The sequence below is a fragment of the Monodelphis domestica genome, chromosome 1, assembly GCF_027887165.1.
Source record: "Monodelphis domestica isolate mMonDom1 chromosome 1, mMonDom1.pri, whole genome shotgun sequence".
Lineage (NCBI taxonomy): Eukaryota > Metazoa > Chordata > Mammalia > Didelphimorphia > Didelphidae > Monodelphis > Monodelphis domestica.
Genome location: NC_077227.1, coordinates 518,548,268 through 518,563,222, shown reverse-complemented (window position 1 = coordinate 518,563,222; position 14,955 = coordinate 518,548,268). Strand labels below are relative to the sequence as shown.

General features: G+C 38.6%; 1 protein-coding gene across 2 annotated transcripts in view; it reads right to left on the bottom strand.

The window, feature by feature from the left end:
- PLB1 (phospholipase B1) overlaps positions 1-14,955 on the bottom strand; it is a 241,736-nt gene that overhangs the window by 24,163 nt on the left and 202,618 nt on the right. For both annotated transcript variants that reach the window (XM_056818431.1, NM_001077185.1), the window contains 1 exon segment: positions 5,933-5,998. In XM_056818431.1, coding sequence (XP_056674409.1) covers positions 5,933-5,998 — 66 coding nt within the window.

Genomic DNA, 14,955 nt, shown 5'->3' with positions numbered 1-14,955 from the left:
CCCATACCTTTCAAGATAGTCCTATAACACAGGTCTTACTGTGTCACCTTCTGCTTAAGAGATTTCAGTGATCCTTCATGGTTTTTAGGTTAAAATACAAACTCCTCTGTTGATCAGCTGAAGCCCTTCCCAGTATGGCTTTAGCCACTCTTTGTAAGACTGATTCCAACAATCCATCTCTCCTCTGTGTTTTTTGCATGGGCCAGAATGTTCTTCCTTGTTACCGGTGTTGTATGGAACTTCTGTCTCTCTTCTAGACGTGGACCAAATTCCACATGCATGCTTCCACAATTCTTAGTCCCCCCCATCACTGTGTGTTTATTTTACACGTATCCTGGATTTGCACATGGGTAGCATGTTGTCCCCCAGTATAAGAGAAGCTTCTTAAGGCAAAGGACTATCTCACTTTTGTCTTTGTGTCTTCCATGCTTCACACCACACTTGACACCCAATAGGTGTTTGATAATGTTTGCCGATTGATTAATGGATTGAGAAATATTGGAGTCCGATTTGGAATAGAGCCTTCTGACTCTGGGTCCAGGACTGTTTTTACTACTTGATGTTGATCCTATTTTCTATTTCTATACTATTTGAAATAACATATTCATTAAATTGTTTTTTAAAAAGAAGAGGAAGGTGGATATAAGCGAGGCCATCTCTGTAAACATATTGAAAGATGTTATGGATTCCAGAAAACATCTCCCCTCTCACCTCCCATATCTCTGTTATCAGAGATGATTAAAATTTCCACACCAGAGAGCCTATAAGTCACAAATGCAAACATTCCTCATTTTGCTGTCTTGAGAATTTGTGCTCTTTATTTTGAGTGATTTTATTAAGTCTCCATTGTTAGGACAGCCTTGTGTTGAATGATTGGTCCATTTAAATAGGGTGGAAAGATAGATCCAGAGATGGGGTACTGTCTAGGAGAAAGAACAGTCCAACTGAAGGATGCTGAAACTGGAGATGGAAAGGCCCCGAAGATAATTACCACCTATTTGACAAGTGTGCCAAGACTAGCCTGGCATGTGAAGTTCTTCTTCAGGGGATGTCTTGAAGTAGGTCACTGAGCCCAGCTATTTGATCTGGGAAAAATGAGTTTCAAGCCTTGAAGTTCATAGTAGATTAGCTGACACTGGTAGACCCATAAAGCTGATTTTAGAGGTTTTTAGTTGACCCCTGACTTTTTTTCCCCCATGTAAAAACTCAGTCGTTCATTCAAAACAAATGAGTCATGTGCAGATGAATGAAGTTATTTCTTTGAGTTGCCCCATCACATCCCCTGAGCCTAGGATGGTCAGGGAAACTATCTGGGTCAGTAGATGTCCAGGGAGTAAATACTCTTCTGAAATAAAAAGGTCTCTAACAGTGATTACTAGGGATACAAAGGCAAAGAATGAAACAATGTCAGCTCTCAAGGAGTTTACATTCCATTGGGGCAGGTGGGGTAGAAGGGCTTAGGTGCATGTGCATAGAGGTAGGTGAAAGGTTAGGATTAAAAGAATAGGTCATAAATGAAGGGAATCAGCTAATGTGTGGGGACCCAAGAGTTTGACTAAATAAGGTGGATTGACATTTAATCCTATGAAGGCAGTAAGGAATCAAGGAATGAAGATAATTACACAAGAGGAAATAATGACAGTAAATCATCACGCTGGGAAAAAATGCAATTTCCCTTGCAATGAAAAAAAAAGTTTCTTCTGGCAGTTCTGGCAGTTTTGAAATAGTGCTATATACTTATTAGAGTATCAAAATGAAATTAAACTGGCAAAATGCAAAGTTGGTGGACCCATGTGAAAAAGATGCTTTCTTGGTAGCATTTAAAATAGGTTGAATCTTGGGGTCAGCTGGGTAGCTCAGTGGGTTGAGAGCCAGGCCTACAGAAGGGAGGTCCTGGATTCAAATCTGACCTCCAACCCTACCTAGCTGGGTGACCCTGGGCAAGTCACTCAACCCCCACTGCCTAGCCCTTACCACTCTTCTGCCTTGGAACCAATACACAGTACTGATTCTAAGATGGAAGACAAGAGTTAAAAAAAAAAATAAAATAGGTTGAGTCTTTCTGGAGGACAATCTAGCAATAGTTAACAAGAGCTGTAAAATTGTTTGTTCTTTGACTTGGTAATGACTTGAGGATAAAACTGAAGAAATAAATCAACAACCAGAAGCAACATATGCCTGTGCCCACATTCCCAAAGATTGGAAGAGAATTTGGAGTGACTATCTATAAAATTGAATGTTTTATTAGTTTTACCCTTATAAGTTGCTTACGTTTCTATCATTGTCATTATCATTGTCAAAGAAATTGTGGAGGATTCATAATTTTTGCCTAAACCTCCTTACTTCTCAGGCATGGCAGTGAGTATCTTCTCTCCGACTCCTCATCTAATCTCAGTGAGTAAGCTCTTCTCTGTGGAACCTGCTGGCTTGGTACTATACTTGCTGCTATCTGTTACTCCAAGTGTATGGTTGTAGAGGAAAAACCAACTAATTGTAGCTCCATAGTACTTCCCCTATACCCTCTACCACGAGACATGCATGCAACTCTCTTACTTCTCTGCCTTTGCCTATGCTGTGTTGGGTACAGAAAGTGCCCTCCAACTTCCTCTTTGCTAAGTCACCTCTTCCTTCCTTTCCTCCAAACCAATAAAATAGTACTAAATGTTGACTATGTGAGTCATTGTCCTAGGTCTCTTTGTGGATAGAAAGATGAGTAAGACAGTTTCTGCCCCCAAGGAGACTTTGCCCTAAGGTATTAGTAATACCTTCTTAGATCTTTTACCAGGAAATCTTTATTATAAACAATCTTCCCCTCAAACATCATATAGCACTCCATTTTGCATCTCAGTATATTTATCATCTATTGTATATCATAGCTATCTGCATTGATGTCTTACTCTCCACTCGTTGAGGGGGGGGACACTATGTTTTTTCTAAATTTTGTATCTCCCCCCAGTGTTCAGCAGAGTAGTTAAAAGATATTTGTTATATTATCTCCTTGTCTAGGTCTCTTTCAATCCATTCATCTCTCCTTAGGCTTCTTGATCTTCCATATCTAATCATTATTCATTGTTTTTCATGGCCCTTAGCTCATGCTTTTTGTAGCTTGGGTTAGGATGTTATTTAAGCTTGGTCTAGTGTTCAGGCTATGAGATAGGACTAAAGATACGTCAACTATCTTAACAGTAGCAGCAATTGATTGCTCCCCAAAAGCATCAATCCTGCCGCAAATGACATCACTTCAATTCTTCAAAGAATGTTCCCCATAGACTCCTCTCTCCTATGATTTATTAATTCCAAAAATCCATTTGATTTGGCTGACCAAAATGTCACTTGAAAGATTCTCCTCCAAAAGGCTGACTCTCCTTCAGACAATAATGGAATTCCTTGAAATATAACAGAGGTCAGTTAAATAATCAACTGATTATCAATAGCAAGTCAGGCATAAAACAAGGAGCAGCATGCTCATAAGATGTTTGCCACTGTCCTGGCAAATGTCCAGGATGGGATACAAATCTCTCCTATGTGGCTGCTCCCTCCAATATCACAGATCTCAACCCAACTATGATTTCTCATCCTGTGCAACTCTTGTCTTCCATGTTTCCCTATAAATCTTCCGTAGGGGTGAACTCTGATAGGCTGAAAGAAGGTCTTCAACTATTTAGCTATAGTGCAGTTAGTCCTACAGTTGGCTGTTCATTTGTCATCCCTTATCCTCCTTAAACTATATCTATGTCTTGTTCTAAGTCTCTTTATGACCTCTCCTTGTGCAGATCATTGTAGGTAATATGCTACAAGCACTTTATGGCCACTGTCCATCCATGCCCATTAGGATTCTTACAGTTCTGATTCTTCAGAGATTGTCATGTTACATGATTGTCAAAAGGACTACACAATTTCCCATATATTATCTAATCTGCTATCTTCCCCTCCTACAAAGCTCATTGTCCATCTACAGGGTTTTTCCAAGGTATATATCCTGAAGGATCAGCTCTACTGATTGTCTATCCAACTCTATATCATAGCCCAGACAATAAATATCTATTTGGTTTTTCCCATGTGAATAGCTAGGATGGACCCTTTCAGATATTTTCTCTAGAAATCATTGAAAAGATTTTTAAAAATGAATAAAACACCATTTACAAATAGGAAAATCTGGGGGTTTTCATTATTTACAGTGAATCTTTCTTAGATCTATATTCAATGCTTGACATTTGCTAGGACAGTGGCAAAACTGTTCCCATGAGTATGTGTGTCCTTGTTTTATGCCTGGCTTGTAATTATCAGTGGACTGTTGAACAAAGTGATCTCTGCTGTTATGAATTTCAAAGAATCCCATATAATAGTAATATGAATGAGAGACAGCCTTTTGGAGGAGAACCTTTAAGGTGACATTTTGGACACTCAAATAAAATGCATTTTTTCAGTCAATGAACAACAAGTACAGTTAGTGGGATCCTATATTCTCTTTATCTTTCACTCACTTGTGTGATTATAAAGATACGGTCTCCTAAAGATTATCATTTGAGAAAACCTGAATTGTCTTATATTTTCATTAAAGATACTATTTTTTTACTAAAGCAAATCATTCTCAAAAGGTATTTATACAGATTTTTTTTAAAAAAAGGCAAATGAGTAGACATCTTTTCATGTTCTCTCAATCATCCTTTTTGGTAGGAAACCCTATATTCTAAACTGGTATTGCCCTTGGTTGTCATGTCTCATCACTTAATAAGGAGGCAAAGTGTTTGTTGGCTGAGATGGTTTCTGGGCTTTTACGACCTCCTCATTGTGGGACTTGCTTTGTATCAAATCAACATCCTTAGAAAATGGTGATAGTGTATGTTGATCCTAGACTTAGAGCTAGAAGGAATCTCAAGCCATCAAGTCCAACCTCCTCTTCATGAGGAAACTGAGGCCCAGAATGTTTAAACGAATTGTCCAAGGTCTCATGGATAGTAAGGGTCAGAGATGAGATTTAAACCTAGGATCTCTGATACTTGAGTTAGTTTTTTCTTTCTTCTGAACCAAAAAATATGTTGCCTCCATGTCTGTTTCTAGTTGTTTCCCAATTTGGGGCATCAACTGCTTATTTGAACAGGCCAGATTGAAGCTCTTTCTAACATCTCAGTTTTATACTTTCTTCGACTTTGGTTTTACTTTTGATCTTTGTTCTAACAAATTGATGACTTGATTGTCCACAGGCAGCTTGGAAATGACCGTTTCTTATCTGTTAAGATAAGAGTTTTCTTTCTTTTTTCAGCATTCAATTCTTGAAGTAAGTATTCACAAAATATAAGCACGAGTTTCCTGACTAGTCAAGTCTTTGGTCTCTTTTGTTACTTGACCCTGGTCATATTTTCCCACATACTTTTTGATGTCATCACTCATATTAAATTTTGCATTCAAATTACCAAGCAGTAAGACAACTGCAAATATACAAATGGATTTACAGTCTTATAGACTTGGAAGTTCCCTTTAATGATGCAATTTTCAACCTGTTCGAGCCTGCCCATCATGTGGGATTATTTTCCATCTCATTCTAGGAAGGAGAAGGAGAGAAGGGAAGGGTTCTGTCAACATATTAGAGTCCTTCTTCAATCCTGGCATTGTAGGAGTACCAATGGAACACCCTGGTCATCAATCTGTCATCCTTCATTCTTACCACACCATATTTCCATCTTTTCCCCCATCATATAGTTCCTCAGTGATATGAGAGAATGATCATGGAAGCATTACTTACTATATACAGAGACATACAGGTATCCATTGTTACAACTGGGCTCTCTTGCCTTTGGGCCGTTCTTAACTTTCTTATATCATAGACTTCTTTGGCAAGTTGATGAAGCCTATGGTTCCCTTCTAAGAAGAATGTTTTTAAATATCTAAAATAAAATACATGGGATTATGGGAAACAAATAGCAGCTTTTACCTCTTTATAGAAGATGTCCAGTGCTTGTTGGAGGGACTGTACATAGTTTTTCACTGAATGGGCCTCCTATAGGGAAAGAGATGAAGAGGTTACCTGAGACATTCATTCTCCAGGAAAAAGAAAAGAGAAAGACTCCAGTCCTCTAAGATGTCTGGACTCAATGCTCTATGATGCAGGGTAATTCAGAGGAATGCCTGCCATGAGTTTTAGAAAGAGAATAGCTATTTCTCAGGAGCTTTGGATTCAGAAGTCCTGGGCACAGAGTAGGTGTTCAATAAGTACTTTTTGGTTGATGTAATAACTATACCATTGCTCTTGGGGGCAGGAAGTGTGAGGTCTACAGCTGATTGGGTAAGCAAAGAAAGCTGTAGATTTGTGGGGATTGGAAGTTGGAGAATGTGGTGGAGAGAGAGAAAAAAGAACTCCCAGAAGGAGAGGAGAACCTGCCTGCACTATTCAGTTTTCTAGCACTCAATGTGAACAGGACCTAGGCACCCTTTTCACCACCTTTGCTTACTTTAGGATTAATTAGGGAGGGGGAGCATTCATGCATATAGAGAGGTGGGGCAGGAGAGAAAAAAAGAAACTGAACAGAGATGGATTTTGCTTTCCATGGAGGAGGATCTGGCAAGAAAGTATTCCAAGTGGTGGATACTTCGGAAATTGTCGTTTGAGTATACTGCTTTTTTTGTCGGTGCTAGAGATGATTTTTCCTGAAGTGGGGTCTGACCTCTTTATATCCTTAACCCCATTCTGGTATATCTCCACAGATATCTCTTTTCTCCACTCCTTTGACTACTTTCTATGGTCTGCTGGAAACAGGGTCTAAGGGGTTGAGAGGACCAGTGTGGAGTGGAGGTCTCATACTCTCAAGGGTCTGCAGAAGGAAAACAAAACCAAATCCTAGATCTGAGTTGAATGGGCCAGGAAATAGAATACTGTTTACTCATAGAACTGACCCACTTCTTCCCACTTTTGAACTGAGCTCACATCCACTTGTGGCAGCATTTGAGTATTTTTCATAAATTCTAAGCATCTAGGATAAGAGTTTCATACTCTCTGGTGGTATTCTTTGGTCATCAGTCACACGTTGCTATTATAAGCAATAAGGCCAAACGAGTATCTTCAGAGACACATATATTTTGAGCTAGAAGGTGCCATAGAGGGTATGAAGTTCAATCCCTTCATTTTATAAGTGGTTAGCTTTGCCATTTGGACCCAGGTCGTCCAATACCAAATCCAGGGTTCTCCCACTTCTTCCCTGAGTTACTGGAACATTATGATCAAGGAAGTAGATGTCTGTACAAGGAATCCATGTCCTTTTCTTCAGTGTTTGTTTAACAAGCATTTAAGTGCTCACTATATTTGCTGCCTCTTACCTGAAGCTTTTCCTAATGCTAGTTGCTAGTGCCTCCCCTTTCCTCTCTGAAATTGCCTTGTATATACTTTGTGTTTCCTTCTCTGTATTTATGTTGTGTTTTGATTTAAAAGGCAAGCTTCTTGGAGGAAGGTACCATTTAATGTTAAAATCAGAGATAACTAGGTGGTGTAGTGGATAGTGCTGGTCCTGGAGTCAGGAAGACCTGGGCTCCAATACAGCCTTAGACACTTACTAGATGCTTCGTCCTAGGTAAGCCACTTAATCTTTTTGGCTTCGGTTTCCTTATCTGAAAAATGAGCTGGAGAAGTAAAGGGCAAACCACTCCAGTACCTTTGCCAAGAAAACCCCAAAAGGGGTCATGAAGAATTGGAAGGAAGAAATGGCCGAAAATGATTAAACCATAAAACGATCATTTAATACCCACTACTTAGAGCAAAGCTCTAATCACAGTAGGTGATTCATTTGTAAGGGAGGTTGGATGTGTTCTTGCCTTCCCTTAACCTCTCCCCTCCATTGGTATAGTCATACACCATCAGACTTTAAGGCATTAACAAATTGTAACACCCTCAGATCCCTTTATGAGGCTAGAACACCACTCGGATTGAGTTAAGAAGGGAACAACTTGATTGAACTAACAAATTAGCTGTGCCTTGGAGGACTTTAAATAGCTAAGACCTGGACGAATTTCAGCAATTTGAGTGTGGGAGAGACTGCAAGCTGAGAATTGCTTGTGGAGGGGGGAGGGACATGACAGGGAATTTCTCAAGGCTATATAGCTTTGAAAGAGAATTATTGGGCCAGTGGGAGATACTAGAGATGTTGTGTCCAGTGGAGAACAGAGGCAAACACTAGAGACAGAATGGGTCACCAATGAGAGAAAGTGGTGTTAAGAGCATGTAGTCTGGCAGCAGAGAAGAGAGTCAGGCTACAGAGAGGATCAGAGCCTGGGAAAGCAGTGGAGTAACTCTTCTAACAGAGAAAATGTGCCTAAGGGAAGCCACATAAGGATTCTATGAAAAAGGACTTCCAAGCCCCTAATACTACAGATTGAGTTGCCTTTGACATATGTATGTCCTACATTTATGCTTAAAAAGCACTATATCCTAAATTTGATCCTATTCTTCCCACATATACTATCAGGGAATTCTTTTGATTTCTTTGGAGAGGCATACCCATCAGTAGGAGTCTGATGACAGTAGGTCCAAGATAGAACACCAAACTGAAAATAAAGTTTATTGGCTTGCTAAGGAATTCCATTCTTGCTAATAGCAGAGTCACATTTCTAGGGTACTGATTTGTTGTTTTTTTTTCCTTATAACCTTTCAGGTTTGCTTAGAGTACATAGTCAAACAGAATTTTGCTGATAGATAGGAACTTAGGATAGGTAAGTAAAACATTTCCTGGTAGAGAAAAAGGGTAATCATTCAAGGGAGAACAGAAGAGTAATTGGAATGCAAGAGGCAGGATTTGTTATTGGAATAAGAAAACATTCCCTGTTCAAGGGCAGGAGGTAAGAGGAAGAGGTGATAATTGTGAAGGAAGTCCTTTTAGACAAAATTGCATACAGGGTCTTTTATCAAGGACAGCAAATAGTTACAATAATAGATAAACCTAACCACATTACCATGTCCTTGCATAGTTTGTAAATAGTTTATAAATATTTTATTTCTCCTTCAGTAGTGGTTGAGTACTTTTAGTATTAGATTACCATATGCTTGGAATTAGTTCATCAAGATGTTGCAAAATAATTGTGTTTCCTATTCTTCTACATACAATTCTATGTGTATTTGTGGGAGAGTATACCTTAGGTTTATGGGAACAATACTTGCAATGTTTTGTAGTCATTTTTTTTATTATTTTATTTATTATTATTATTATTTATATTATTATTATTTTTTATTATGACATCTTAGCAAATGTCTTTGCCAAGATCTAATTGTGCTTATTAGTTGATTGCTAATAGGAAGCACAGTGATAAGGGCTCATGAGATGTAGTTTAGGAAGGGTGGTGCCACAGAGTACGCTCTTGAGAATAGTTGCCCACCCAGTGAATCTGAGAGCACATTGAGGGATGGCTCTAGAGAGGATTGCTACCCCTAAATGATTCTGATTGATAAGAAATATTCTCTGCCCTCCAGGAGCTAACATTCTACTGGTAAGAAACATATAATTTCCAGGTGCTATGAAGAGTGACCAGACTCATTAGAATTTCAGAATCTCCCAATTGGAAGGGACCTCACTCGTTATTTTGTCTAAGCTAAACTTTCCAAGAATCCCCAAGGATTTGTAAAGTCTGACTGAATTCCAATCATCTTGGCTGTGTAGGAATGATAGAATGTGTAGAACACTTTGTTCCTACTAGATGATTAATTGAGCTGAATTTGTAAATGTGAAATGGCTTTGAAAAATGAAAAAAGCCATATACAAACATCAAGGATCTTAGTATTATGAAGATTAATAAAGTGACTCCTCTTGGTGACCCAGCTACATGCTAATTACTCCTTTCAAACTGTACTTCTTCAGTGACTCTCGCCCCTGCCCTTTCTTCCTTCCTTGCCCTCTTTCCACTTAGATAAATACAGGCAGGCAGCCCCAAACTTGCCAATGGGTCATGTGACCCATATCTTAGAATTAAATTCCATAAACATTCAGTTAGCACCCACCCTGTATGAGGCACAGGGCTAGGTACTGGATAGCCAGACAACTCCTTTCCCCTTCTTTCCGAAAGCAAAAACAAAATGGGGGTGGGGGTCCTCCAGATGTTTACAAGCTGCTGTTATTTGTAAGTCAATTGTTAGGAACTTTAGACGCATTTTCCCATAGAAGCAATGTTATTCAGGGTAGGTAGGTTTCCTGATCTCCTTCTGAAAAAGCCTTTTACATTCAGAATGAGTCTCATGTAGAGTACAGTTTTAAAATCTATTTAAAATCTATACCTGTGATTTTAATTGTGTAGAATTTCCCATAAAGAAATTCCCTCTGCCAATACAGATCAATATTTGTTTTCCTCTATAGTCCTAGAGTTGCCTGGATCAGTTGCCCATGGTCAGTGGCCAGTGTGTCAGAAGCAGGATCTGAATTCAAATTTTCCTGAGTCAGAAGTCAGTTCTCTATCCACCATACCAGCCTGACTCTGATAGGCTGGTTCTCTTGGCAGAAGCATTAGAAGATAGGGGCTCTCTCTGAACATTGGAATGAGGGAGACATGAAGTAGATATACTTTCCTATTGATCTGCTTTTTATTTTCTGTATACAACACACCATCTTTCTTTTCTGTGCATTTTTATAGGCTGTCCTCCATGCCTAGAATACCCTTCCTTTTCAGGTCTCCCACTTTGAATCTCTCAATCCTTCTAAGATTCTGTTCAAATGCTACCTCCCATATAAGCCTTTCCCCTAATCATTAGTGCTCTCTCTCCCCAAATTATTTTGTGTTTATTTTTTATAAAATTGTGTTTATTTATTATATTTGTGTTCATTTTATTATTTATGTGTTTATTTATTGTTCAGTTATTTTAGTTGTGTCCAACTCTTCACAACAGCCATTTGGGTTTTTCCTGGCAGAGATCCTGGAAATGCTTTGCCATTTCCTTCTCCAGTTTATTTTACATATAAGGAAACTGAGGAAAACAGGATTAAGTGGCTTGTCTAGGATCACATAGCTAGTGGATGGGGCCATATTTGAACTCAGGTCTTCCTGACTCCAGTCCTAGCACTCTATCTACTATACCACCTAGCTGCCCCAATTTATTATAGGTACTATTATATATACTACATATATATTATATTATCTATGCAATTTATATACACTATCTGTGTGTAAGATACTGCTCTTTTGGGTATAAACAATTTTGTTGCTAAAAGAGACAATAAAGGAACTTATATGAAATATAGGGAAAATTATTAAAATCCACTTGTGAAGAAGCACAATCTCTCAGATAAAATATTAAGGAGAGACAGACTGTTCTAGGAACCAACTGGTGAACTCTCTTTAAGATGAGTCTATGGTAAAGCCTTTGACAAAATACAACACCCATTCCGATTGAAAACACTAGAAAGTATAGGAATAGAAGGGCCTTTCCTAAAAATAATAAACAGTATATATCTAAAACCATCAGCAAACATGATCTGCAATGGGGATAAACTCGAAGCCTTCCCAATAAGATCAGGAGTGAAACAAGGATGCCCATTATCACCTTTACTATTTAATATTGTACTAGAAACACTAGCAGTAGCAATTAGAGAAGAAAAAGAAATTGAAGGTATTAAAATTGGCAATGAGGAGACCAAGCTGTCACTCTTTGCGGATGATATGATGATTTACTTAAGGAATCCTAGAGAATCAACCAAAAAGCTAGTCGAAATAATCAACAACTTTAGCAAAGTTGCAGGATACAAAATAAACCCGCATAAGTCATCAGCATTTCTATATATCTCCAACACAGTTCAGCAGCAAGAATTAGAAAGAGAAATTCCAGTTAAAGTCACCCAAGACAAAATAAAATACCTAGGAATCTACCTCCCAAGACAAACACAGGAACTATATGAACACAACTACAAAACACTCTCCACACAATTAAAACTAGATCTAAACAATTGGAAAAACATTGATTGCTCATGGGTAGGATGAGCTAAGATAATAAAAATGACCATCCTACCCAAACTTATCTATCTATTTAGTGCCATACCCATTGAACTTTCAAAAAACTTTTTTACTGAATTAGAGAAAACCATAACAAAGTTCATTTGGAAGAACAAAGGATCAAGGATATCCAGGGAAATAATGAAAAAAAATACAAAGGAAGGTGGCCTTGCAGTCCCAGATCTCAAACTATATTATAAAGCAGCGGTCATCAAAACAATTTGGTACTGGTTAAGAGACAGAAAGGAGGATCAGTGGAATAAACTTGGTGTAAATGACCTCAGCAAGACAGTCTATGACAAACCCCAAAACCCCAGCTTTTGGGACAAAAATCCACTATTTATTAAAAAACTGCTGGGAAAATTGGAAGACAGTGTGGGAGAGATTAGGTCTGGACCAACACCTCACACCCTACACCAAGATAAACTCAGAATGGGTGAATGACCTGAACATAAAGAAGGAAACTATAAGTAAATTAGGTGAACACAGAATAGTATACTGTCAGACCTTTGGGAAGGGAAAGATTTTAAAACCAAGCAAGACTTAGAAAGAGTCACAAAATATAAAATAATTTTGACTACATCAAATTTAAAATTTTATGTTCAAACAAAACCAATGTAACTAAAATTAGAAGGGAGGCAACAAATTGGGAAACAATCTTCATAGCAAAAACCTCTGACAAAGGTCTAATTACTCAGATTTATAAAGAGTTAAACCAGTTGTACAAAAAATCAAGCCATTCTCCAATTGAAAAATGGGCAAGGGACATGAATAGGCAGTTTTCAATTAAGAAATAAAAACTATTAATAAGCACATGAAAAAGTGTTCTAAATCTCTTATAATCAGAGAGATACAACTCAAAACAACTCTGAGGTATCACCTCACACCTAGCAGATTGGCCAACATGACAGCAAAGAAAAGTAATGAATGCTGGAGGGGATGTGGCAAAGTGGGAACACTAATTCATTGCTGGTGGAGTTGTGAATTGATCCAACTGGATCTGGATTCTGGAAGGCAATTTGAAACTATGCCCAAAGGGTACTAAAAGACTGTCTGCCCTTTGATCCAGCCATAGCACTGCTGGGTTTGTACCCCACAGAGATAATAAGGAAAAAGACTTGTACAAGAATATTCATAGCTGAGCTCTTTGTGGTGGCAAAAAAAAATGGAAAATGAGGGGATGCCCTTCAATTGGGGAATGGCTAAACAAACTTTGGTATGTGTTGGTGATGGAATACTATTGCACTAAAAGGAATAATAAAGTGGAGGAATTCCATGGAGACTTGAACAACCTCCAGGAAGTGATGCAGAGTGAAAGGAGCAGAACCAGGAGAACATTGTACACAGAGACTGACACACTGTGGTTCAATCGAATGTAATGAACTTCTCCATTAATGACTTTACAATGTCCCTGAACAATCTGCAGGGATCTATGAGGAAAAAAACTATCCTCAAGCAGAGGACAAACTGTGGGAGTAAAAACACTGAGGAAATGCAACTGTTTGACTACAGGGGTGGAGGGGATATGATTGAGGAGAGATGCCAAATGATCACCGTAATGCAAATACCAAAAGGAAATGGGTTCAGAGCAAGGACACATGTGATACCCAGTGGAATCGTGAGTTGGCTAGGGAAAGGGTGGTGGTGGGGGGGGGAAGGAAAAGAAAATGATCTATTTTTTCAATGAATAATGTATGAAAATGACCAAATAAAATAATGTTAAAAAAAAGATGAATCTATGGAGAGGACATCTTTGGAGGAAGGGTAGAGACTATGTGCTTTCAGGTCGCTGTTTTTATTTAGAGTATTAAAAGTTAAAACAAACAAAATTATAAATCAAATAACTGTCAAAGAACTATGGGAAGATCTTACAGGGATTGTGGGGTTCATACCTGAGAGAAACACTTATGAATTTTACTTGATAAGGTAAAGATGGGTCTCTGACCCCCAGGAATCTCTGATTTGAAGCATTAGATGTTAAGATGCAAGAGAAGGTACAGGAAGAAATGAGTAGAAGAACAAGCAATCGAGTAAGCTGAGCTAGTTAGGAGTCAGGATGAGCCAAGAGCATAGAAGGCTTCTATTAGGAACAGTTGACTCTTCAGCTGCTTTGGTGGGGATGTCATTATTAGAAGAGAGGCATAGCTTTGTTGATTGACCAGACATAGGCTGGAGGAATTGCTGGAAGCTCATTGGAGCAGAGTTGAATCCTGCTCCTATGTAAAGAACTCCTGGGGTTTATTGCTCTCTCTCTCTCTCATGTCATCCATAGACTATAACTGGGGAGACTTCTTCAGGGGTGCCATCTCCTGACTTCTAAAGTTTGAAAGGAAGAAATAGAGAGGAGAACATAGGCTTTGTCTCTATTTTGCTGTGAGCTATGCTGTGCTGTAGGAAGAGGCTTGGAATTTAATAGATCAAGTAGCATCCCCTGCTTCTTGTGGATCTGGGGAGCCTGGAAGTTCTTTAGCTGAAAGAAATTATTTGCTGATACTATAGCATAACACTTTCTCTGTGCCCTGTGAAGGGTGTCTGTGAGTAAAGAGAGCTTGTTACTGCTTCATCAGCTCAAGAGTACAAAAAAAAATGCCTTTGCTCAACAGGAAAGTAATAAGCACCAAAAGGAAAACATTTAGTAAAGAATCTTCTTTGTTTAGTATAGATTGTTTCTGAAGGAACAAGTACATCAAGGCCTGCAGGTCAGAGTTGTGAGAAGCCCCAGGGCCATAGGTTTTCTCACTCTTGCCTTCTTGTTTTGGTCTGTTATTCTTCCCTGTAGGCAACACACATATTGGTGGAAAAGTATGATGCAGGTTTATGGGTAGACTGTGGTCTTTTCCTTGCTTCACTCTGGATCTTATTGGGAAGGCTTCTAACTTATCCCCATTGCAGATGGCCCTTCTGATGGTCTTAAATAAATACTACTTCTTATTTCAAGGAAAGACCCTTTTAGTCCTATGCTTTCTAGTGTTTTCAATAGGAATGAGTGTTGTATTTTGT